Consider the following 23,472-nt stretch of genomic DNA (forward strand, 5'->3'; position numbering starts at 1 on the left):
CATTCTGATCTGTTTTCTATCCGTCTGTCTATATATTCGTAACGGGCATCGATTTAGCCCTATCTTTCGGCCTATCTTTCGACCTTTACCCCTACCCTTACCTTACTTATAATGTACGATCCTAAGCCAATAATTGATTTTGTTGTTCCATTGAAGACGATCGCAAGTGTGACGAGGAGACGGAGTTCACGTGCGTGGAGAACAAGTCGTGGCAGCGCGCCCAATGCATACCCAAGAAGTGGATTTGTGACGGCGATCCCGACTGTGTGGATGGAGCCGACGAGAACACAACGCTGCACAATTGCGCCACTCAACAGCCCTGCGGAGAGGATATGTTCACATGCGGCAATGGACGCTGCATCAATAAGGTACAAGCTGATTCAGCAATCAAACGACAGTTGAATCTAATCGAAGTCGAATTCACTTTCAGGGCTGGACCTGCGACCATGACAACGACTGCGGCGATGGCACCGACGAGGGCAAGTTCTGCAACTCCAAGTACAAGTCCTGCTCCGCGCTGGAGTTCACGTGCCAGAACTTCAAGTGCATACGCAATCAGTACAGATGCGACGGCGAAGACGACTGCGGCGACCACTCGGATGAGGTTGGCTGCAAGAAGGAGAACGTAACCTGCGCCCAGGGGCAGTTCGCCTGCACCAACGGGCAGTGCATCGACTACAGTCTGGTGTGCAACAAGGTGCCCGACTGCACAGACGAGTCCGACGAGCCGGCCCACTGCAATGTGGATGAGTGCGCGAAGGTGGAGATCAATCAGTGTGGCCACAAGTGCGTCGACACACTCACCGGCTACTATTGTGACTGCAACGAGGGCTACAAGTAGGATCCCTCCCAGCGCCAACTATTTTATTCGTAACTAACCAAACCCTATTATCTCTCGCGCAGGTTGTTGGCCGACGGCAAGGCTTGTGCGGACGTGGACGAGTGCCTGGAACTGCCGGGCGCCTGCTCGCAGCACTGCTCCAACACGCCGGGCAGCTTCTACTGCAAGTGCGACGAGAACTATTATGAGCGCCAGAACGATGAGCACACGTGTAAGCGCAAGGACAATATCCCGCCCTGGCTGATCTTCACCAACAAGTACTACGTGCGCAATATGTCTGTGGACGGCCATCAATACAACCTCATGCACCAGGATCTAATGAATGTGGTGGCCCTCGACTTTGATATCAAGGATGAGTATATGTACTTCTGCGACGTGACGGCCAAGACCATATTCCGTGCCAAGTACTCGGGCCGCAGCGATGAGCAGCCGACGGAACGGGAAGCTGTCATCAGACACGACTCACACGGTCTGGAGGGCATTGCCATTGACTGGGTGGGACGCAAGCTCTACTGGCTGGACAGGCACTCCAAGAACCTGGACGTCTCCGAGCTGGACGGCACCAAGCGTAAGACGTTGCGCAGCGGCGTTGTCGATCCCCGCGCCATTGTCGTGCATCCGGGCACCGGCTACCTTTACTTCACATCCTGGCACCTGCAAGCCTACATTGCCAAAATGGGCATGGACGGCTCGAACTTTACGCGCATCCTGAACTGGAATGACGGCATCGCCTGGCCGAATGCCCTATCCATCGACTACTTCACGGACCGCATCTACTGGGCCGACGCTCACTTGGACTACATTGCGTACACCGATCTGGAGGGCCGACACCGTCACATAGTGCTCTCCGGCAGCAGTGTACCCCATGTGTTTGCCCTCAGCCTGTTCGACGACTACATCTACTGGAGCGATTGGAATCTCAAGGCGATCGTGCGCGCCAATAAGTTCCATGGCGCCAACTACACGGTGCTGCGCAATACAACCCATCGTCCATACGATCTACACATCAATCATCCGCTGCGCCAGCTGCCCTACCACAATCCGTGCGGCACCAACAACGGCGGCTGCTCGCACCTCTGCCTGATAGCCCCGCCGCCGGAGTCCACCTACCTGAACATCGAGGGCTACATCGAGGAGGGCGCACCCATCTACAAGTGCGCCTGCCCCAACCAGTTCTACTTGGCGCGCGACTCAAAGACCTGCATTGCGAACTGCACGTCGGGTCAGCATTTGTGCGGCGGCAGTGACGAGAAATGCATTCCCTGGTTCTGGAAGTGCGACGGCGAGAAGGACTGCAAGGACGGCTCCGACGAGCCGTCGACCTGCGGACCGCGCCACTGCCGAGCCGGCACCTTCCAGTGCAAGAATACCAACTGCACTCCCTCGGCGACCATATGCGACGGCATCGACGACTGCGGCGACGGCAGCGACGAGCAAAACTGCGACCTGCCCTGCCCACTCTCGGACTTCAAGTGCAAGACCAGCGGACGGTGTATACTGGACAGCTGGCGCTGCGACGGCGATGCTGACTGCAAGGACGGCAGCGACGAGGATCCTCTAGTGTGCCGTAAGTATTCCGAGCCGTAAGCCCGAGGCTTGAATAAGTCAGACTGGGACTGAATGTAGGCCTGGGCCTAAGGCAGATTAACTGTTGAGCTCACATCTAATAATCCATTCAATCTGAATACAGATAAGCGCACGTGCGATCCCGAAACGGAGTACTCCTGTAAAAACGGACGCTGCATTCCGCAACTGTGGATGTGCGACTTTGACAATGATTGCGGCGACGATTCCGATGAGCCGGCCTATATGTGCCGTCAGCGCAACTGCACTACCGGCTGGCAGCGCTGTCCCGGCCAGTCGAACTACCGCTGCATACCCAAGTGGCTGTTCTGCGATGGCAAGGACGATTGCCGCGACAACAGTGACGAGCTGCCAGAGAACTGTCCCAAGTGCTCCTCGGAGACGGACTTCAAGTGCGGCAACAATCGCTGCATACCCAAGTAAGACGACGGCAAGAAGAAGAAGAAGAAGATGAATGAACGAGTTGACCTAACCCAAAAACCCTTAACTTTTCTCCCCGCAGGCAGTGGATGTGCGACTTCGCGGACGACTGCGGCGATGCGAGCGATGAGAATGACGCCATCTGCAAGGGCCGCTATCGCGAGTGCTCCGAGTCGGAGTTCAGGTGCGGCAACGGCAAGTGCATCTCCTCGCGCTGGCAGTGCGACCACGAGGATGACTGCGGCGACAACTCGGACGAGATGAGCTGCGAGGGCTATCAGTGCAAGAACGGCACCTTCCAGTGCGCCTCCGGCCACTGCATCGCCAGCTACTTCCGCTGCGACGGCGATCGCGATTGCCGGGACATGTCCGACGAGATCGACTGCCCGCCCCGATTCCCGGGCGGACGCTTCTGCCCGGAGTCCCGCTTCCAGTGCACCAACAACCTGTGCGTCTCGCTGACCGACCTCTGCGACGGCACCGACGACTGCGGCGACGGCAGCGACGAGGATCCCAAGGTCTGCAGCGACTTCAACTGCGACACGCTGAGGCGCTTCCAGTGCGCCAACCATCGCTGCGTCGCCCGCTACCAGATCTGCGACGGCATCGACAACTGCGGCGACGGCAGCGACGAGAACAACATGACCCTCTGCGCCAGCAAGCAGAAGCCCTGCGACCTCTACACCCAGTACCAGTGCGCCAACAAGCACTGCATCGAGCGTGCCCAGGTCTGCGACTACTCCGACGACTGCGGCGACGCCAGCGACGAGCTGGGGTGCCACCACACGAGCAGCTGCTCCGAGCAGAACCGCGGCGGCTGCCAGCACCACTGCCACAACCTCACGGACGACGGCTACATCTGCACCTGCTACCCGGGCTACATCATTGCGCCGGACAACAAGAAGAAGTGCGCCGACGTGGACGAGTGCGCGACGCGCCAGCACACGTGCTCGCATCAGTGTCACAACATGAACGGCACCTACTCCTGCAGCTGCCGCGAGGGCTTCCACCTGTCGGACAGCGCCAGCGGCGTCTGCAAGGCGGAGAAGGAGGACGTAGTGCTGGTGTTTGCCAACGGGCCGGAGATACGCGGCCTCGACCTGCAGAAGAAGGAGGAGTTCGACGTGATTGCGTCGGAAAAGCGCATTGAAGCGCTCGACTACGACGCCCAGCAGCAGATTGTGTTCTGGGCGGATAGCTACGACAAGACCATCAAGCGGTCCTACATGGTGAACGCGCTGGACGGCCAGGCGAAGATCGGCTTTGCCCAGGATCTCAACATGAAGGGCGGCTCCAAGCCCACGGCCGTGGCGGTCGACTGGCTGGCCTCAAATCTCTACTGGGCCGAGGTGGATCGCACCGGATCGAAGCCGCGCGGTCGCGTCATGGTGGCCAAAACGGATGGCCGCTATCGCCGATCCATTGTGAATGCCGGCTTGGAGGTGCCCACGTCGATTGCAGTGAATCCGCAGCTTGGACGCATCTACTGGGCCGATGCGGGCTCCGCGCCCAAGATCGAGGTCTCCTGGATGGATGGCTCCAAGCGACGGCCGCTAATCACAGAGCAAATCCGTCATCCCGCTGGCCTCACCATTGACTACTCGCAGGACCACATCATCTACTGGGTGGACACCAAGCTCAACACGATCGAGTCGATGCGTGCCGACGGCTCGCGCCGCAAGTCCATTGTCAAGGGCGACCAGTTGCGTCATCCCGTCGCCCTGGATCTGTTCGAGTCGAGCATGTTCTGGGTGACGCGCGACACGGGTGAGCTGCTGCGCCAGGACAAGTTCGGTCGCGGCGTGCAGGTGGTGGTGCACCGCAACCTTGTCAATCCGTCCGGCCTGAAGGTCTACCACGAGAAGCGCTACAACACCTCGCTGCGAAATCCGTGCTACGAGTCCAGCTGCTCGCATCTCTGCCTCCTGGTGCCCGGCGGCCATCGGTGCGCCTGCCCCGACACCTCTGGCGCGCTGCCCTCGCACCGCAGCACCGCCGAGGTCATTTGCGATGCGGCCGCCGAGCGGCCACGACCCGCGCCCCGCATCTGCCCCTGCCAGAACGGCGGCCTCTGCAAGGAGGACGACCGCGGCGAGCTCTACTGCGAATGCCTGCCGGACTTCAAGGGCGACCACTGCGAGCGCAGCACCACCGGCGCCTTCGGCCATGGCGGCGCCAACGTCACAGCCGTCGTGGTGCCCATCATGGTCATACTTCTGGTCATGATGGCCGCCGTCGGCGCCTGGTATGTCATCCGCAAGCGTCCATTGTAAGTAGAGCCAATTTCTCTTCTGATTTACAATATTCCCATACCGAGCCCATTGCACAGTGGTTAAAATAGTGAAACTCTTGGCAGAAATCCACGTTAGTCCAACAGACTTTTACTCCTATAATTGCTAGACACAAATTTTACAAAGAAGGAATGAATGAATTACTGAAGCCCATAGCATACCAAACATAATGGGATATTTCCACTATAATTTACCTAAATTCATTTATATTGAGGTTAGGAGGAATATTAAAAGAATACTAAATTATAGAGTAAAGCTTGTGATTTACTGAAATATTTGAAGTAATTAAGATATACAGGGCTGTGCACATTCGATGGACCCATCTGGCAACCCTATATGGCTGCCCATTTTCGACAGAACCATATGTTATGTATTTCAAATGAAAGGAAAACACAATTATTTTGATATTGATGATCATAATCAATTGATTTGGTTCAAGTAGACTTGTTGACTTCAGTTCTTTGATTATGATATCTCTCAAATGACCGCCTTGAGCCAGTACGGCGTATTCTAGCCCTTCTCTGTCAAAAGATATAGGGCTGCCGAATGGGTCCGTCGCATATGGACAGCCCTACAAATACTTTAATGAAAGTCAAGTGTTCAGTTGGCTTTCCAATTCAACTGTACCATAGCTATCTTTAACTACCCAAAATTGGGAAGAAAGAAATTAATTAAAAAGAATTTAGTTGAATTTCTGCTAAAATTTTTGTCTCTCTGACCACTGTGCATTGACAATTTGCACGCTTAACCCTAAGAGTTCATAGTCCAGGGTATTTCCTAGTCGGCACCTTTCTTGCACTTGACATTTTCACAACTTTTGCTTTTTATTTGAACAGCGGCAAGCTGGCGCGCATGCCCGCCATGACCTCGTCCCAGAGCGTAACCTTCCGGCACGGCTCCAACGTGGAGTTCAGCGAGAGCGGCTTCCCGGGTGCCTCAGCGCCAGGTGCCAACGACATGGCGCCCATTGAGGGCTACAACCTGCAGACCGTGAATGCCAACAAGGCGCGCGACTTTGCCAATCCCATGTACGATGCCGTGCAGCTGGGCACCAGCTCCGATCCGGGCATGAGCAATGGCTCAGGTAATGCAGAGGCGACAGAGGCGACTCCTCCTCCGTGTAACAATTGAGCTAATGCAATCTCTTTTCCGACAGGCATTTACGATGTGCCACAGGAACCGTCCAAGTCAAAGGCCATGGGCCACTCCGGCTCCTTCACGGAGCCCGCCTCGGCCATCATAGCGCCGAGCAGCATCACGCACAAGTCATCGCCGCAGCTGCAGCTGCGCACGCGCGAGCTGGACCCATCGGCAGACACCGGCAAGGATACCCAGTACCTGGTGGAGGAGGATAAGTCAGAGTGCTGATATAAAGCTAATCAGGTCGTGGTTGCGCTGCCGTTGCCGCTCAGCTGTCGGCGTCAGCAGCGGACGCAGCCGCGGCCCAACAGTTATCCGCTACACGCATAGCACCGACCCAACCAATACCAATACAAGCAACTGCAACAACAACAACAACAGCAACACGAACATCGCCAGCAAAAGCATCAACCAGATCAACTGAAGCCACGACAACAACAACAACAACAACAGGAACAGAGGAAACATCACAAATCTTGGCATGCCGCCTCCAGCGAGAGCAGCACAAAACTAACCACAAAAGTCTAAAACTATCTAGATCTATATTTGATATATGTCTATATATCTGACGGACATCGACAACAACAACAACAACAGCTACAACGTGGCCAAAGGATCACCTGTCCCAATTGAGTCACGTTTAGTGGGCACAGTCCGTTGCCAAGTTCATGCATATCCCATATAAATAGATGTATAGAAGACACACACACACACACACACACACACACACACAGACACACATATGCATATATGTATGCTTGTATGTATGTGTACCTGCTGCAACCTTCGCTGCCTCTCCACTAGCTCCCAGCCCCGTGCTTAAACGTCCTCTACGCAAACATTACCTACAACACATATCCTTGGAGACGAACGTGGGCGACAACAGATCCAAACAGCCAACACGAGAAACAAGAAACAAAAACAAAAACTGTTGCAATTATTATTATATAAATTTATACAATATATATATACAACATATATATATATATATATATATCTGCATATATATGTATACACTACGTACACTAAGATAAGGCGGCGCCCGATCGGTTCTAAGCTGAAGCGCCTCCGGCATATTCCGGCCGAAAGAAAAGCCAGCGAATCTCTAAATTTGTAAGCGCCCCGGACAAAAACCAATTTTAAGAGGAGTCCAATATTGAGGCACTGGTGTCACACACACACACACACACACACATATTTAAACAAAACTTGATAAAACGAAACTTTTTTTAAGCCATTTTTTGCGCCAAACTGCAAAAAAAAATATATGAATAAAACATTTTTAAATGAATTTTGTAAAAAGGCATAGAGTATATTTTCTGAACGCTAAATGACAATATTAACTAAAGCAAAAACCAACGCGACGATATGTTTAAATGTATGTATGTATGTGAAATGTGTATTTGTTTAAACAAAAGCAAAGCATCAATTATAAGCAAAACAAAAACTAAGCCACAAAAAAAACAAAGAAAACAATATATTAAAATTCTTCAAGCGAAAAATTTATATTTTTCTAAAAAAAAAAATAAAAGTGCAAAAAAAAGTCCAGCTTAATTATAAATCGAAAAAAAAAACATTATTGAAATGAAAAAAAATAAATAAATAAATAAAAACAATTATTGTGCTAGCAAAGTTTTGAAACGAAAAGTACGTAGTTAAACAATGCTTATAATTTAAAATATATACTATATACATATTTGATATACATATGTATGTATGTGTCTTTATTTAACAACACACACACACACATCAGAAATTAAGTAATTTTTGTCTGTGCTACATTTGCATTTCTCTTCTGTGGTTAAGTTTTATTATGCATTAACATTCCAAGACATTCCAATCGTAACTCCCATGATCCAAGCCTCTCTAAAATTTCGGTCTTTAAATTTACTTATTGTATTTTATTTTACTTTACTGTTTCATTTCATTTTGTTTTGTAGAAGAAAAAAAAGCGAAGCTTTGTTTGCGTGTGTAATTCCCATTTATCGTTTATATATATATTACTTTATTTTATATTTCTTATTTTTTCCACTTTTTATTTTAATAATATCATAACTTGTAATCGAAATGAATATTGAATTTTTTTTTTTTTTTTCGTCTGCAATCGATCGAAAGTTTTGTAAATCGTGCAAATCTGTGCTTCCTTTCAGTTAAGCGTGTTTTTATAGCATAAATTTTTAGTGAAAGATGATGAATGAAACTAAATATGTATGTATGTATGTATATGTACGCTTTTCCAACCAAGTTGACGTCTGGCATTTGCCTAGTGGGCAACAACCTGGCTGGCCTTACATCTATATAAATATCTGCATATACATATATGTATGTATATATATATATTTATATATATGTATGTATATGTGTATATGTATTTGTATACCCATATCTATATACTATGACGATGATATTGTGAAAATATATAAAGAAGAGAGAGAGAAAGAGAGAGAGAGAGTATGTATGTATATTTAATGTCAAGTGAAAAAGAAAACTATTTGTTAAAAGAAATTAATTTTTTTTTATTATACAAAAAGAAAAACTAAAGAAAAAAAAAACTAAAAGAAAAAACAATAAAAGAAAAATGTAAAAAAAAAAAAAAAACACACAATCGACTTGTTTCATTTTGTTGTTTGTTTATTGTTTGTGCAAATAAATAAATTGATATAATTATTTGTGCTAAATGCTAAGGGCCTAAACATAGGGGACAATCCGCTCGATCGCGACGCAACGTACAATAAAAGCATACAGCATATAAAAGTGTGACTGTCTTAGGTCTAACTAACGTTATGATCATAGAGCAATATGCCTGCGTATGTATATTAAATACTATGTGTACAGTATGCATATTTAAGTTAATGTGTTTAGGTATCATTTACTTATGGTTAGACTTTTTAGGAGAATTGCTTAAGTCTTGGTGAGGCAGATGATTATCAGTTTACTTACAATTTAACTCGTTTACGTTTAGTTCTCTATATAAAAAAATTGTTTAAATAATTCCGAACGACTCACACGCACACGCCCATGCACACACCGTCTGTACACTACTACATACATACGTAGTTAGTGAGTGTTCGTGTGCGTGTGCGTGTGCGTGTGCCTGTGTGGGATTGGCTTAGCTGATAAACGTGTGGTGAATGTGGACGGCTAGCTAATCACTCGTCTTGAGGCGCTTCACCGGCCCATCGCTGCCCTGTGAGTTGGAGTCCTCGGAGAAGGGCATGCTGGACACGAAGTCAGCTCCCTGACTGTCGCTCACCACTGAGAAGCCTGCACGAATAGAAACACAAATTTAGTAATGTTGCAACGGAAGTGCGAACCAATCACGAATCCTGTCTCATTGCACTACACACTCACAAGTATTGGAGTCCTCGGCCGTGAGCCCTGCGTAGCTGGGCGTTATTTGAGGCGGGGTGGGCGTGCCCTTTTGCGAGTTCTCCTTGTCGCTGAGTTTGTTGTTCAGCTGCAGCTTGGACTTCTTCTCGCTGTTGGACGATATGGGCACCCATTTGTAGATCTTCATGGTCGTGTCGCTGATGGTCACCCATTTCTTTTCCCAGTGCCGCACCTTGTCGACGGCCTGCATGACGCGCTTGATGTCATCCTTGGCCCGGCTGCGTGTCTCGGCGCGCACACTACGTGACATGTTGTCTGGAATCTGGGAGCAGGGCAGGGAGATGGCGTCTGAGAGGCGACGGCGGTGCTGCTGGCGATACAATTCAGTCTGCAATGCGAGGAAGCTTTAGGCGCGCTGTGGCTTAACTTGCGAAACGTTTCGCTCCACTGATCTCCTTCAATGTGTCAATATATGCTCCTGTTCTCAATATTTGCAAAAAAAAAAAACTTTTTTTAGGTCTGAATTAAAGCGAGGGGCGAAAATACATTTACCGACTAGTGTTGAGAAGTTCGCGTTTCACTTGGTATGTTGATAAATATTGAAAAATGCCTATATACCGATAGGCAAAGATAAGGTCACTCTTGATTTTGAACGATAGTTAACTTGTTTGTATATTTCTACTTTTGGCTTTGTAAGCTCACAATATTAATTTTCTTCATACAAATTATATAGAAAATTATGCTTAAATGTTCCATTATTACTAAATTTATATATCGATATTACAGAACAACGATACTTATAATAAAGTAGCACCACTGACCAAACAGTCAGTGATAGCACTCAGCTTCTGCACGTGTGCAAAATCAAATTAAACGATATATACAAGAATAAAACGATACTTTAATAACTTTACAAAACGCAATTGAATTATTCATCAAATTTTGAAGTTCTTTAATAAAAAGTAAGACTGCAACTATTTGTTAGTTTTCATATGCTCTTTTTGTAAATAGCTATCGATATATTCCCTTCGAGAAAACCACCCAATCTGAATGCAACATTTCAATAGTCAATGTATTCAGTAGATAAGTTTATTAATTAAACAAAAAACTTAATCATATTTTCTGTTAATGTACGGATTTAAAATTCATATTAATCGACAGTAATTTGGTTGATGTTTTCTGTTATCACCTATCGCCAACTATGTAAACAGTGCTATAAAATGATAATATATCGATAGAATAACAGACTGACAAAATTAGTCGAACATGCTTGGGCTTGTTCTGACACTAACATTTCCTTAACAGAATCCAATTTTTTTCGACAGACGACGGGCGAGGAAATTATGCGCAGCGCGTTGTTGTGGTTATTTTTTTTATTTATTTTTTCGTAAATATATATATACCCAAAAGTGCATAATTGGAATGAAAGGCAAACATAAAGTGTTCCATTCACAAGTGTATGTGCATTTGGCATTAACTTTCCTCTGAAAGTTGAGCGCACGATATTGCAGGCAACGCCATCATCGTCGTCGTCGTCGTCGTTTGTGTGTGGAGCGGTGTGCTGTGCTTAGGAACGGAGCGTGAGAGAGAAAGAGAGAGAAGAGAAGCGGACAAACGGCAAGGAATATCGCAAAAAAAAAAGTTGCAGCAAAAGCAACAACGTGCGTGCGTGTGTGTGTGTAGAAAGAAAAGCATTAAAAAGCCAGAATAAGAGGAACCACATTGGCAGCAGGAGAAAAAACGAAACGAAAGAGCGCAAGGTGGGAACTAAGAACAACGAACGACAGCTAAACGGGTGACAGGCGCGACAAGAAAGACAAGAAAAACAGGAGTACAAATATACTAAAAGGGCGAAGACAGCAGCAAAGCAACAACAACAGCACCAAGACCAACAACAACAGCAACAGTAGCAGCGATAAAATGTTAACCAGCGCCAAGAACAAACAATTCAAATAGTGTTCATTTGGATAGAGCAAAAAAAAAAAAAAAAATCGCATTTGCCGCTTGTGTAAATGTGTATGCATGTGTGCGTGTGCGTTTGGGTGTAGGTGCTTGTGTGTCTGTGTGTGGCTGTGACAATGTGTTTTTATAACAGCGCCTAATTCGCAAGCAACAACAACAAACGCTAGCAAAATTATATCAGTGAGAATCCGAAGCTGGAAAATCAACAACAACAACAGTAGCAGCAGCAGCGGCGGCAAGAACAACAACAACTACCAGCATTCGCTCGCTCGATCCCATTTCACGCGTCGCCTCACCTCGTCTCGCCTTGCCGTCTCTTATGTTGTTTTCTGTCTGTCACACTTGCAGTTCCATACGATCCGGCATCGCTACGTCATCGTCATCGAACTATCAAGCTATCGGCCATCATCCACATAATCAGCACAGGTTCCACACCGGCCATATCCACTGACGTTGCACCAGCAACAGAAGCAACACAAACAACAATAACAACACCAAAAACAATAACAGCTACACAATGCCCAAATGCGATGTGAAAACCCGTTACATTCCGGCGACTTTCGCATGGATTGTGCTGCTACTTACAACATTTCTCTTCTTCTTCTATCCGTAAGTATCCAAAACAACATACTCAAATCAAATAAAATAAGTTTCACTTAAATATTTTTCATTAGGATTTTACATTAGGCTAGTAACTAATTATTATAACAGTTCTATAATAGGCAAACTTTTATTCCCAGCTCTTAAATTTCCTCTTTCCATCAGAAAATTTCGAAAAATTATTGCTTTCCTGAATAATAGGTAGGGAAATTGTTGTTCCCAGATGTTCTGTTTCCTCTTTACCTCATATAGACCATAAAACTAATCCAAAAATTGTTTCATATTCAGATGACCCGAATTCGTAAAAGGACATAAATAAACTTATAAATATTTTAATATGATTCATGGAGAATAATAGAAATTTATAGATTCCGTCTAATAGTTCAATATGGAACAGGCTCTGAGTCGCTTTACTTGTTTTGCTTAGCAAAGTACTTTTTATACCCTGCACTGATGTGCTGAGTAAAGGGGTTTTTAGTTCTTAAGGCGAAGTTATGCTGAACTATAGAAGACTTCCTTTGGCAGAAATACTCACTTATATCAGTCTAGAACAAGATTTTCCTTTTCAAATAAAATATGGAATAAGGGAAATAATAATAATAATATGTTTAGCATTGTGTGAGCAGTACAGGGTATTCTTTAGGCCAAACCTTCTAAGCTAACTGGGCCGGGTCGCCATTTATTATCCGTTATTTACTTTGCGCTCATTTTCGTGGATTATAACGAAGCTGCATCAGGACTTTTACTAGCGCACAGTGCAGCTTTTTCCTCAATCCCGTTTTCTTCATTTTTTTTCCTCCTTTTTTCGCAATAGTTTTTCACAGAGTAAGTGGATTTTACTGTGGGTGGAGCACGAAAAACGAAGACTTGCGGAATTGCATAATTTGTTTAGTTGACAAGTTTGCATAGTCCATTTGGCATAGCCAGTGAGTGTGCGTCACTGGATCCTCCCAGAAACTTTGATGTATGTTCTTAATTTCCGCTGAATCGATTAAGTTATTATCTTAAAAAGGGGCGGAACAGCAAGAAGGGCGAGATGAGTCGATCTAGGCGAACAATCTCTTCAGGCTTTATACTTCAAAAATATATTTTTGCATAATACATATTTGTTTTTTTATCTCTCGATAACGAACACTCTATTTTTATCGATATAAATCGATATTCAATCTAACCAAAGACTTAAGAATTTAAATTTCAAATATGTATTCTTGTATGACATATTTATCTCTCAATAACTTATCCTCTTTTTTGTAGATATAAATGCAGATATCTATGCTGTACACCCAAAATATCTGTTTCACATAGTAGAGAATTGTAATTATTAGACTCTGAAAATCTTATCTTATCAAATTTTTCAATAACTGATCTACCGTAATTTCCAAGCCCAAGCTAAGCAGTCTGACTCCCCAACAAATATATCTCAAATGTCTTTCATACCAATTCGGAATCCATATAGACATTTTAAAATCAACTTTGCAATTGTTTTTTATTTTTTATTTTTGATTATCGATTTCACCTCGCTTGTTGGCTCAGCTCGCAGTTGATTTATTTATTTATATACAGCTTGATTGTTTTTATTTTCCGGTTCTTATTTAATTGTCGTTTGTTTACATATGTGGCGTCATATGATATGTCGCGGATCACCCTATATGGATGGTATGGCTGGCACAGCTATGCGAGACCCTTAAGACTTCGAATTCGCTTGGTTTTAGGTTTGATATTATTTCGTTTATTATTAGAGCACCATTGGGACGTATGGACCTATGGGACCTATAGAACCTCTGGGACTTTCTGTGGTTGCAGGAAGCGCAGGGCGTAGAGGAAAGTGTGCTGGAATCATAATGGCCGAGGGCAATACGTTGCTTTGAGGGCAACTGGTCGACTTGTGGTTTTTGTTGGGCACGCGAATGCCACAGGTTGTGTGGCCGTTGTTCAACATAACCAGACTGCACCCCTGCCCGACTTTCAGATACTCTATAAACAGCTTTTGATACTGTTAAACTGATTAAAAGTATCTCTAGATTAACTTTTGTTCAGCTCAAATCGAATTTCCCTTTTAGAGATCAAAATAAAAGTGTTTGCACTTCAATAACAATGAAATAATTAGTACAGGGTATCAGGAAATCATCAGATAAACTCATAACGCGACCCGAAAAATTGAAAAAATCAACAAAACTAAATGCGCAAAGCACGCGAAATTTGCGAGTAGCGCAACTAAAACAATAAAAAATGAAAACAGAGCAGCAGCAGCTAACACAAATATATAATAATAATATGTACATGTATATGTGTGTGTGTGTGTGTGTGTGTGTGTGTGTGTGTGTATGTATGTGGGGGTATTAATATATATCCACACACATGTTTGTTGTTGGGGTAGGGGAGCGCACCGATAGCAGCGACAGCAAGAAGAACCATTAAAGTGCGTCATTTTAACAATCGGCTTGCGCGTTCCTCCGCCGGCCCCACTGCACGCCCAGTCGCCATTTCCCACCCAAATGGTCACACCATTTGTTTTACCTTCGCTCAACGCCCCTACCCCTGCCATCGCCGCTACCACCAGCCCCACCCTCAACATTGTGCGCCAGGCAACCGTTGATATTGTAAAAAAAAAAAAACGCCGTTGAGCGATTTACCTTGCAACGGTGTCGAATTTTCCACCAGTTGCCCAAAGCGTGTTCACACACATTCAAACAAACACACACACACACACTCATAGACGCAGACACGCAGTTTATTGTTGCTATCTATTTGATAATTCCAGGCGAGGCAACAATTCGCTGACAAAAACAAATTTAAACTTTCTCAATTCAAGGTTTAAATACAGTTGTAAGGCAACTATATATGTATGTATATAGCCATATATATACTGAATAATAAGTTCCATCTAAACTGTAAACAAATAATATTTATGCAGAAATTTGTGTATTTCTATGTAAGTTGAGATTGTATCCGAAAGTAATAAAACTGTAATTAATTTATATTTGATTCCCAAGAATTTCTCCACTTATTTGCCACAACTTTGGGCAGTCTAGCCAAGTATTAATTTACTCGGTCCTGTGATATGCGTGCTTATCACGAAAGTTCGTAACAGATGGTCAATGCGATCAATACAGTGAATCAACGAAACAGTATAAAAAGCTATGCTAAGAGTATGTATGATTCAACTACTCAATCATTGATTCTATATTTGGGATATACTATATACATACATGTGTAACCTTCCAGAAGTGGCCCCAACTTTTGATCTCTCTCCTCTCATCAGCTATCGGTGCCAGAAGTGGAGCGCGTTTTGCATTCCCTAGTTTTATATCCTGAGTATAATAATAGAGTAGAATATAATAACAACTACAACTAATGATAAAGGCAAGGAATTCTTCGATTTAATTTAGTAATAAATATAATAATGAACTTGCCGAGTTCAAGCAGTCGAAGCAAATTGACGATATATGCAGCTGCGGTCATAAAATTTTTTGTGTGACTGAGCACTAAATGTTATACAAAAGCCTTAGATATAATCTCAATATTTTGAAAACAATTTGAAGCGAATATTCAGATTAACATATATTGTTATTCATCTAGATGTTCATATTCAGCTTTGCACTCTCACTCGCATTGCTTTTCATCCAATATTTAGGGCTCAGTCGCATTATTACTTATATATATATATATATATATATATATATATATATATATATATATATATATATATATATACTTCTATCATCAGTCGGGTCGCTCTGAGCTGCATTTACCGCTTACTTCGTACTGTTTGAAACAGCATTCTCAAGGTGGAATAGAACATTATCCGACTCATGGAGTCGTTCTACAATATGTGCTCTAGAAGAGTCGGTTTCTCAGTGTCCTTCGACTTTTCGTAGACTGAGCTCATTCTGAGCTTCGTAAGATCCCTGCTTTTTGACAGATCAGATCCTTTTTATGTCAGAAATGTGATGCATGCAAGTAGATTCGTCATATTTCTCATATTCTGAAGGTTATTTCCCCAGGCAACTAAAATTAAAAGTGACAAAAAAAAAAAAAACAACAGAGAGAAGGCAGTCCCGTCCTACTCTCCAAAATACATATTTATTCGTAAATAAACAATAAATATTATATTTCGCTGGACGAGTAAATTGCACAATTTAACTGATTTTCGCGAATTGCTTTGTTTATTGAGCAGCTTTGGCACGAAATAAAATTAAATTTAAATGAATTGTAGCCAGTTTCAAAGTAACTATAATTAAATAAATACCCTACACAAATAAATTGTAGCATGGGGTATATTGCCACAACGAAGGAATGTGTGAGAATTAAATTAAAACTCAAACTTAAATCACAACGGGGCTTAGGTAGTTGGTCTGGAATATTTATACATTTTCCAGAAGGCTTTATCACCCACCTGTGGCAATAGGCGGAGCAAAATAGCTTGAAATCCTTATCAGCAAATAGGTAAAACTATCTGACTATGACATAAAAACATTTACTATTATCGAAAATAGATGAGATATCGAGAGGACAGAATGGAAAACATAGAATAGAGTATACATAGGATAGACTATTAATTTTGTTATCCTTATCATGTATTCTTAATACAGCACCTGTCAGGTGAATAGGTTCGCTATTTTTGAAAGCTTTAACGAACATTATGATTTGTTTATATGAAATAATAATGATTATAAATAAAGAATCTTCCGAAATATGTCATTCAATTTAATTTTTTAAATTACCTTACCAGGTATGGATTCTAAATTCAGTGGCGTGATGCTTGGCTACCAGAAAATTTCAGGTCCCGTCTAGAACATTTTGCAAGCAAAAAAGAAAAATATTACCGAAAACTTGAAATACTCTAATATTCAAAATATTTTGCAAATCAAGACAAGTAGAAAAATTCATGGAAGCAAATCTACTTTTATTAAGATTCAGTTGGCAACGGTCGATTCTTAGAAGATATATACGAAGGCATTAAGTTTCCAGATATAACTATGGGCTGCCTAATAATTACTTACGTATGAATCTATCTGGCGATAATGAATGTCAAGCAGTAAAAATATTTAATAAAATATGATTTAATAACTAAAAGTTTTTTGTGAAATTTTTCAGCTTTTCACATTTCTTTTAATTTTTTGTAAAGTTAGCAACACTGACTAAAACTATTTATAAATAATTATAAAAAGCAACAATTCACTAAATATACTCTGCTATTCCCTTAAAACTTTAATATATATACATATATTTAATGTTATATTTTAATATTGATGTGTATATATTAAAATTTGTTTTTTAAATATTTGCACAGCAGCAATGTGCCCCGCCTTGCCCCTACGATGGGCCTAGGGTATGAAAAGGAAAATAGCAAATGAGTCGCGGCGTCCAGCAAATGAAGCAGCTACAATTTTCAATTATTATTATTTTTCTTTTTGCCACTGAGCCGTTTCAATTAAAAGTTGTAATTTGCGTTAAAAGCATTTCAAGGATTTAATTTGATTTTTGGGCCGTCAACGCAGAACCATAGGAAACTGTTGCTGCTGATAATATTTGGTCTGTTGTTTTATCAAGCGCACTTGTTGTTGTTGCTGGGCACCTTTTGATGGACATAAGAAAACATATATATATATATTATATATGTGTGTGTGTGTGCTCTTGAAGTACACCAAACCAGAGCCATTTGACTAATTATATTAGAGCAAACTTTGCCTACGGCTTCAATTAGGCCACATTCGAGAGCGCAAAGCTTAAGCTAAGGAGCGACCGGAGGTTAGCTGCCAGGATATGCCCATACATATATATATCTATGCATATACACACATGTGAAGTTGTAGATCGAATCGAATTACTGTACGGCAAATATGATGGCGGAAACTTTTCTTTTAGGGCTTTGTGCCGTGTCTCTGCTTAATCATTTTGCTTCCCAGTGCTTGGGGCTCCAAATCAAGACAAAAGAAATAAGCAACGCCTTCGCAGCCATCAAGCGCCCGCCCGCCCACAACTGCGTGGTCTGCCAAACGGAAACCGATGCCAAATCCAATCCACAGATATTTGACCAACGCTTCGCGTACCGCCTTCCCTCGCCCCCTCTTGATTCTTATGCGTCTTATACAATAGGCTGAAGTTTGCGACTACTGCAGGCATCAGCTGCGCCCACATGCCGCGTGCCACACACAGCACACGGATGGCATGCAGGTAGAGCTTGAGGTAACTAAGTAAGCGAGAGCGGAACTTTATTTGCATTTGTAACGTGCAGTATAGATATATATATATATATATATATATATATAAATATATATATATGTTTGGGTAGCATAGACAGCATAGTTATATAGATATATATAACATTTTGCATAGAGATCTAGGTACAGTGAAAGTAGAGAGATATGAAGGATATATCTTAACTCTATGTATAGAACTATATAGAGAGATATAGGGAGGAAAATGTAAAAATAAAATCCGTCATTTAATATAAACCAATCCCACATACAGGGTATGTGAGAGTCGTGCTTTACAGGCTGAAATACAAGTACAAGTGAAAGAGAGATGTTAATGGTATATATAGAGAGAGCTAACATAGACAATATGTATAGATGAGAGAGGGGTATAAGAAGAGTTAAAACAACTAAGAGTGCTCTAGTCGAGACTGCTCAGTCGAGTCCTAGTCAGGAGATACCCTGAGCCTTGTCAGCTGTGATTCTAATCATTCTGCACTTCTTTTATACACACATACTCACATGCTCAGATACATTCACATGCATCCATACACACGCGTCAGCAAGCGCTCTGCTAACTGCGCAGTAAGCAGCGACTGCGCTTGAGCTGCAGTTTGGGCGAAATTATGAGAATTTATGTGCTGAATATTTTTTCTTTTTGTGGGACTATCTTCATGAAACTTTCAACATATGATCATAATATTCAAATGCTTTAGTACCTAAATTATGGGGGAAGACGGCTGACGTCACTTGGTGTAATAGTAATCTAGACGTTCATACGGACAGACCCATGTTCAATGAGTTCAGGGTATAAAAATAAAATCTATTATTTTACACACAGGGTATTTGCGAGTCGTGGTTTTCAAAGAAAAGCATAAAATAAATGGTTCCAGTAGGTGGTCACAATGACTCATAATGTCGAGTCGATTCTTATCGATTCCTAGTGAAACCATTCTAAAAATTCTTATCTGGAATTTGAGGGCTTTTGTGGGAACTTGAAATTAAGTTAAAATGGAAATTTGAATTTGCTTTGTGGTGGGTCTGCAGGGTAACTGAATGTAGGGCAGACCCCGCCTAACGACGTTGACTAACATTTTATTATGCACCCACACACGCACAGCAGGCAAATATGTATGTATACAATATATGTTGCACACCCACACCCACACACAAAGACTATCTATCTATCTCTCTCTCTCTCTCTCTCTCTCGATCTGCCATTGTCTTTTACTGTTGCTTCGCTCTGTTGTTGCCGTACCTTTTGAGCTTTTCCCGAACGTTTTGTCAACTTGTTAATGAAAATAAATTTTTGACGCAGTCATCGGCAAAGACTGCGACGTCGACGTCGCACAGTGGGCTCTCTGCCGCCAGAGCATGGCAAAAATAAGTAAAGTCATAATCAGCGATTTTTTATGATGACCTAAAAGATTTTCGAAAATAGGTGAATTTTAATGATTTTTTAGCAAAATGAAACGAAACATTGAAATTTTGTAAACAAAATGTTGCACTTCTCGACTGAAGGGAAGCAATATAATGTACGAATTGCTGGAAAAATTGGTTTATTCCTAAGACAATAAAAGACAAATTCTGTTATTCCGTTTATTAATTTAGGAGATGAATTCATTCTAGGTAACCTTAAAATTTTGCCGACAGCAAAACGTTTGTTGAAAGGGACTGGGTTTTTTGTAAATTGGCGTTAAAATTTCCGTTACTTTCCCTTTTTGTTTCTACCTAATGTCAAATATTATCAACGAACATGAGGTCAAGGAATTAAGAAAAGATTTCTAAACCTTTAACGTAGGTAGAATTGGTTATGAAAAAGGGCTGTGGGTGGATTAGCGTGTACTTTTCCGGTATATAAAGGCCTCTATTTCACTAGTGAAGCATAGTCGTGCATTGGCTTTTTTAGAGCAGCCACAACAGTACATTGTTCAAATTGGTTGAATTATGGCTTTGTCAAATCAGACTTTATTTGATCTGTTTCGTGTCTGCAATGACTCAAAACTATTTTCGACGGAAGTGAAGAGAGCATTAAGTATGTTGCCCAGCACATCGTTGTTGAGAGGTGTATCACTGGACCAGAAAATTATAAAACTTTATTATAAATTCCGAACGAAGTGGAAAGTGTGTAAACGGACACGAAGCTACTTCGAAAAAAAAAATATGGATTGGCTTCGTGGATCAACAGACTTTGAAAGCGGTGAACTGGACAATGATAGCATTCCAAGTACATCGGCAAATAGAGGCAGACCGATGAAAACTCTACAGGAATGCTCAACATATTCAAGAAAAAGGAAACTTGGGGAAGTTACAGAAGCCATGTCAAAGGAACATCTGTCAGAGGCACTATCTATGAAATATGCAAAGCTCCAGGAAAGAGATAGATCAAACATTACGAAAGCAGTACTGAACGCAAGTCCCCTAACACTAGAAAGGATTACGAGGACTATTTCAACGCCCCCGGATACACTTCCAACAAAGTTTACTCCAGAGGAAGCCTTAGCGCTGTTCGTGGATTTGGGGCTATCCAAAGAAAAGTATTCTGTCTTACGCAGCTCTTTAATACGCCATAATGTAAACATTCTTCCCGACTACAAGAAAATTGCATCAGCCAAAAAGGAAGCAATGCCACCAAATGCTGTGGTCAACAACATCTCTTTAAGTTTATTAGATATTGAAAGCGACCAAGAAAACTAAAACTAAAAAAAAAAAAAAGAAATATAATAAATATCAAAAATTATTTTCAATAAAAGAAATTCACTTTTTCATACAAAAAAATCTTTTTAGACTAAAATCACATTTTTCATATTTAAGGTCAAACGCATCATCATCATCCTGTGCGTAGATTTATATTAAAGCTTGAAGAATTTATTATCGAATGATTTTTAAATTTTTGAAATACATTGTTTGGCTCAGAATTATGATTTTTGCAATGCAAAATGAGCAAAGGCCCCACTGTGCGTCGCTGACATTGCTCGCTCTCGAACTTTTGCTGATAATAATAACAAAAAGTGACTGTAAAAAAGACATGTGCATACTGTAGTTGATGTTGCCATTGTTGCTGTTGTTGTTGTTCTGCTGTTGCTGTTTCTATCTTGTTGATAATATCCGCCGGTCATCGCCAACCTCAACAACAACACAAAGCATGAAAAAGCTGGCAATGAGAAACAATAAACAAAAGCAAAAAAGAACCATAAACAACAGACACACGCACTCACACACACGCACATCTTTGAAACAAAGATTTGAAAGCTGAAACAAAAGAGGAAAATGTGTTACTAAAACATACCCTGTTATGCCACAGCTCTAGTAAACCTGTTGAAATTTGCGAAAAATAATGAATCGAAACGAATTTATCAAGCACTGCGATATTGTTGAAATATTTGCATATATTACCTATATAATATAATATAATACCTATATATTATCTCTTTGCTGTAGAGCCAAAAAATTTGGTACGTTTTAAACATAATGTTTATTTATTATTTATTTTTACTTGAAAAAAAAACTGTTTTCATTATTTGAATCTTTTATTTAGTATTGCTGTAAAATGGTGCAAATATAAACTGTTAACGATATAGGAACGAGAAGAAGACAAATTCGGATACAAAATGTGGCAAAATCCTCAAATATAACGCATAAGTACGATTTACCCTAGGGTTGTATTAGTTAATGTTAAAAAACTAGCCCCGCTCTCTTTCTCACTTACTCTTATCTCACACTACATAAAGGGTATGGGGCGTAACGTCACCACGCACCAGAATCGCCGTCATTGATTGTTAGGTAAATTGATCCGCGCCGAGTCGAATCGAATCGAAGCGAATCGAACTCAAGTGTCATTTGCACGCCTTTTGCTCGGCTTTGCCTTCTGCTCGGTTTGAGCTTTGACTTTGGCTTTGGGCTGGGGTTGGGGCTGTAGCTTGCTGCTGCTCTTGTTCTTGTCGTATTATTGGGGGCGATGCTTCATCGAGCGATTTGCGATGTCTAATTTCAAAGTTTAGAAACTAGAGAACAGCAGCATATGTAGGAAGGCGTGGCAGCGGCTTTCGCCTTTCGTCTTCTACCACCACCACCACCACCACCGCCCACCGTCTGCCGCCCACTTTCCATTTACACTTCGTTTGTCATTGCCATTTCCATTTCGATGCCCATTAACATTCGCATCACTTTGCCGTGTACTCAAATAGCAATTACGTTTACGTTTACGTTGACTTCGACGTTGACGTCGACGTTAACGTTGACGTTGACGTTGCCATTGTCGCACTCGCAGTCGCCTCGCCTCGCCTCTGAGTGCTTGGCCAACGCCAATGACGTCGCCATTGGGCCAAGTGCCTAGCAATGACACCAGCAATAACTAAGCCTGGGGCGCTGGCTGCTCTCTCTTTCGTGCATGTACGGCTCGATTTTCATTTTGATTCTGGTAATTAAGCAATTACTGGCTTAAACAAGTGAGCCCCTTCGCTTCGGGTCCAAGCGACTGTTCCCTGTCCATAACGCTCTGCCTAATAGAATTTATAATGCTATATTGATTTGTTCTCTTTGCCGTTGATATTGATTTTTAAAGAGGAGGATGTACATTCTCGTGATATATGTATATACACATGTATATGTATATGTATATGTATATGTATACCTGATTTGCATATATTATTTTAATAGCTGTCACAAATAGTTTATCAAATTATCAATTAATTGCAACTGCAATGGCAATTCAGTTGATTTAATTGCACGTCGCGTTGTCACGTTGTTTCGATGCCTCGATTCTCGATTCGTTATGAATAAAAATGTTGCAAATAATCGTCAAAATACAAATGATGCTGAAATGAATTCAACAAAAATCTTAGATCTAAACAAAAAAAAAAAAAAAAAAAAAACACACAGTTCGATTGCTCAAGTTATAAGACATGAAATGTAAAAATATGCACTATTTATTTGTATATATTAATTTATATACCATATATAGTTATGCATACTCAGTGCAGTTGGCCTGCCTGGACAATGTAATGAAATCACAGCCAGTTGCAGTGTTTGCTTTGAGTGGAAAATAATTGTTTTACTATTGAGCTGGAACACAGCCAAGAGCGCGTTTGTGTCGCAAAGCAATTTA

General features: G+C 42.3%; 3 protein-coding genes across 12 annotated transcripts in view; 2 read left to right on the forward strand and 1 right to left on the reverse strand.

The window, feature by feature from the left end:
* LOC6584871 (low-density lipoprotein receptor-related protein 2) overlaps window positions 1–7,206 on the forward strand; it is a 139,575-nt gene extending 132,369 nt beyond the window's left edge. The window contains 7 exon segments of the mRNA XM_044011552.1: window positions 157–368; window positions 431–837; window positions 904–2,408; window positions 2,532–2,844; window positions 2,928–5,114; window positions 5,973–6,220; window positions 6,293–7,206. Coding sequence (XP_043867487.1) covers window positions 157–368; window positions 431–837; window positions 904–2,408; window positions 2,532–2,844; window positions 2,928–5,114; window positions 5,973–6,220; window positions 6,293–6,504 — 5,084 coding nt within the window. The 3' untranslated portion in view covers window positions 6,505–7,206.
* A 1,680-nt stretch (window positions 7,207–8,886) lies between these two features.
* Window positions 8,887–10,240, reverse strand: LOC6584872 (B-cell CLL/lymphoma 7 protein family member A). Of its 2 annotated transcripts, XM_015161224.3 has the most exons (3): window positions 10,159–10,240; window positions 9,628–10,084; window positions 8,887–9,540 (listed from the first exon to the last, which is right to left on the reverse strand). In XM_015161224.3, exons 2-3 carry the CDS (start codon window positions 9,914–9,916, stop codon window positions 9,422–9,424), a joined length of 408 nt encoding a protein of 135 aa, XP_015016710.1. In that variant the 5' UTR covers window positions 9,917–10,084; window positions 10,159–10,240; the 3' UTR covers window positions 8,887–9,421. The 2 variants fall into 2 exon arrangements, with proteins under 2 accessions (XP_015016710.1, XP_002010513.1); XM_002010477.4 differs by having other exon boundaries at window positions 9,628–10,166.
* Window positions 10,241–10,871: 631 nt separating this feature from the next.
* The window catches only part of LOC6584873 (neurogenic protein mastermind), a 33,950-nt gene continuing 21,349 nt past the window's right edge, over window positions 10,872–23,472 (forward strand). For 3 of the 9 annotated variants that reach the window (XM_032732542.2, XM_032732543.2, XM_032732544.2), the window contains exon 1: window positions 10,890–12,177. In XM_032732542.2, the coding sequence (XP_032588433.2) occupies window positions 12,086–12,177 (92 nt within the window). In that variant the 5' untranslated portion in view covers window positions 10,890–12,085. Of the gene's footprint in view, window positions 12,178–23,472 lie in introns of all 9 variants that reach the window. The other 6 variants (XM_032732541.2, XM_032732539.2, XM_032732540.2 and 3 more) reach the window with 6 other exon arrangements.

The sequence above is a fragment of the Drosophila mojavensis genome, unplaced genomic scaffold, assembly GCF_018153725.1.
Source record: "Drosophila mojavensis isolate 15081-1352.22 unplaced genomic scaffold, ASM1815372v1 contig_136, whole genome shotgun sequence".
Lineage (NCBI taxonomy): Eukaryota > Metazoa > Arthropoda > Insecta > Diptera > Drosophilidae > Drosophila > Drosophila mojavensis.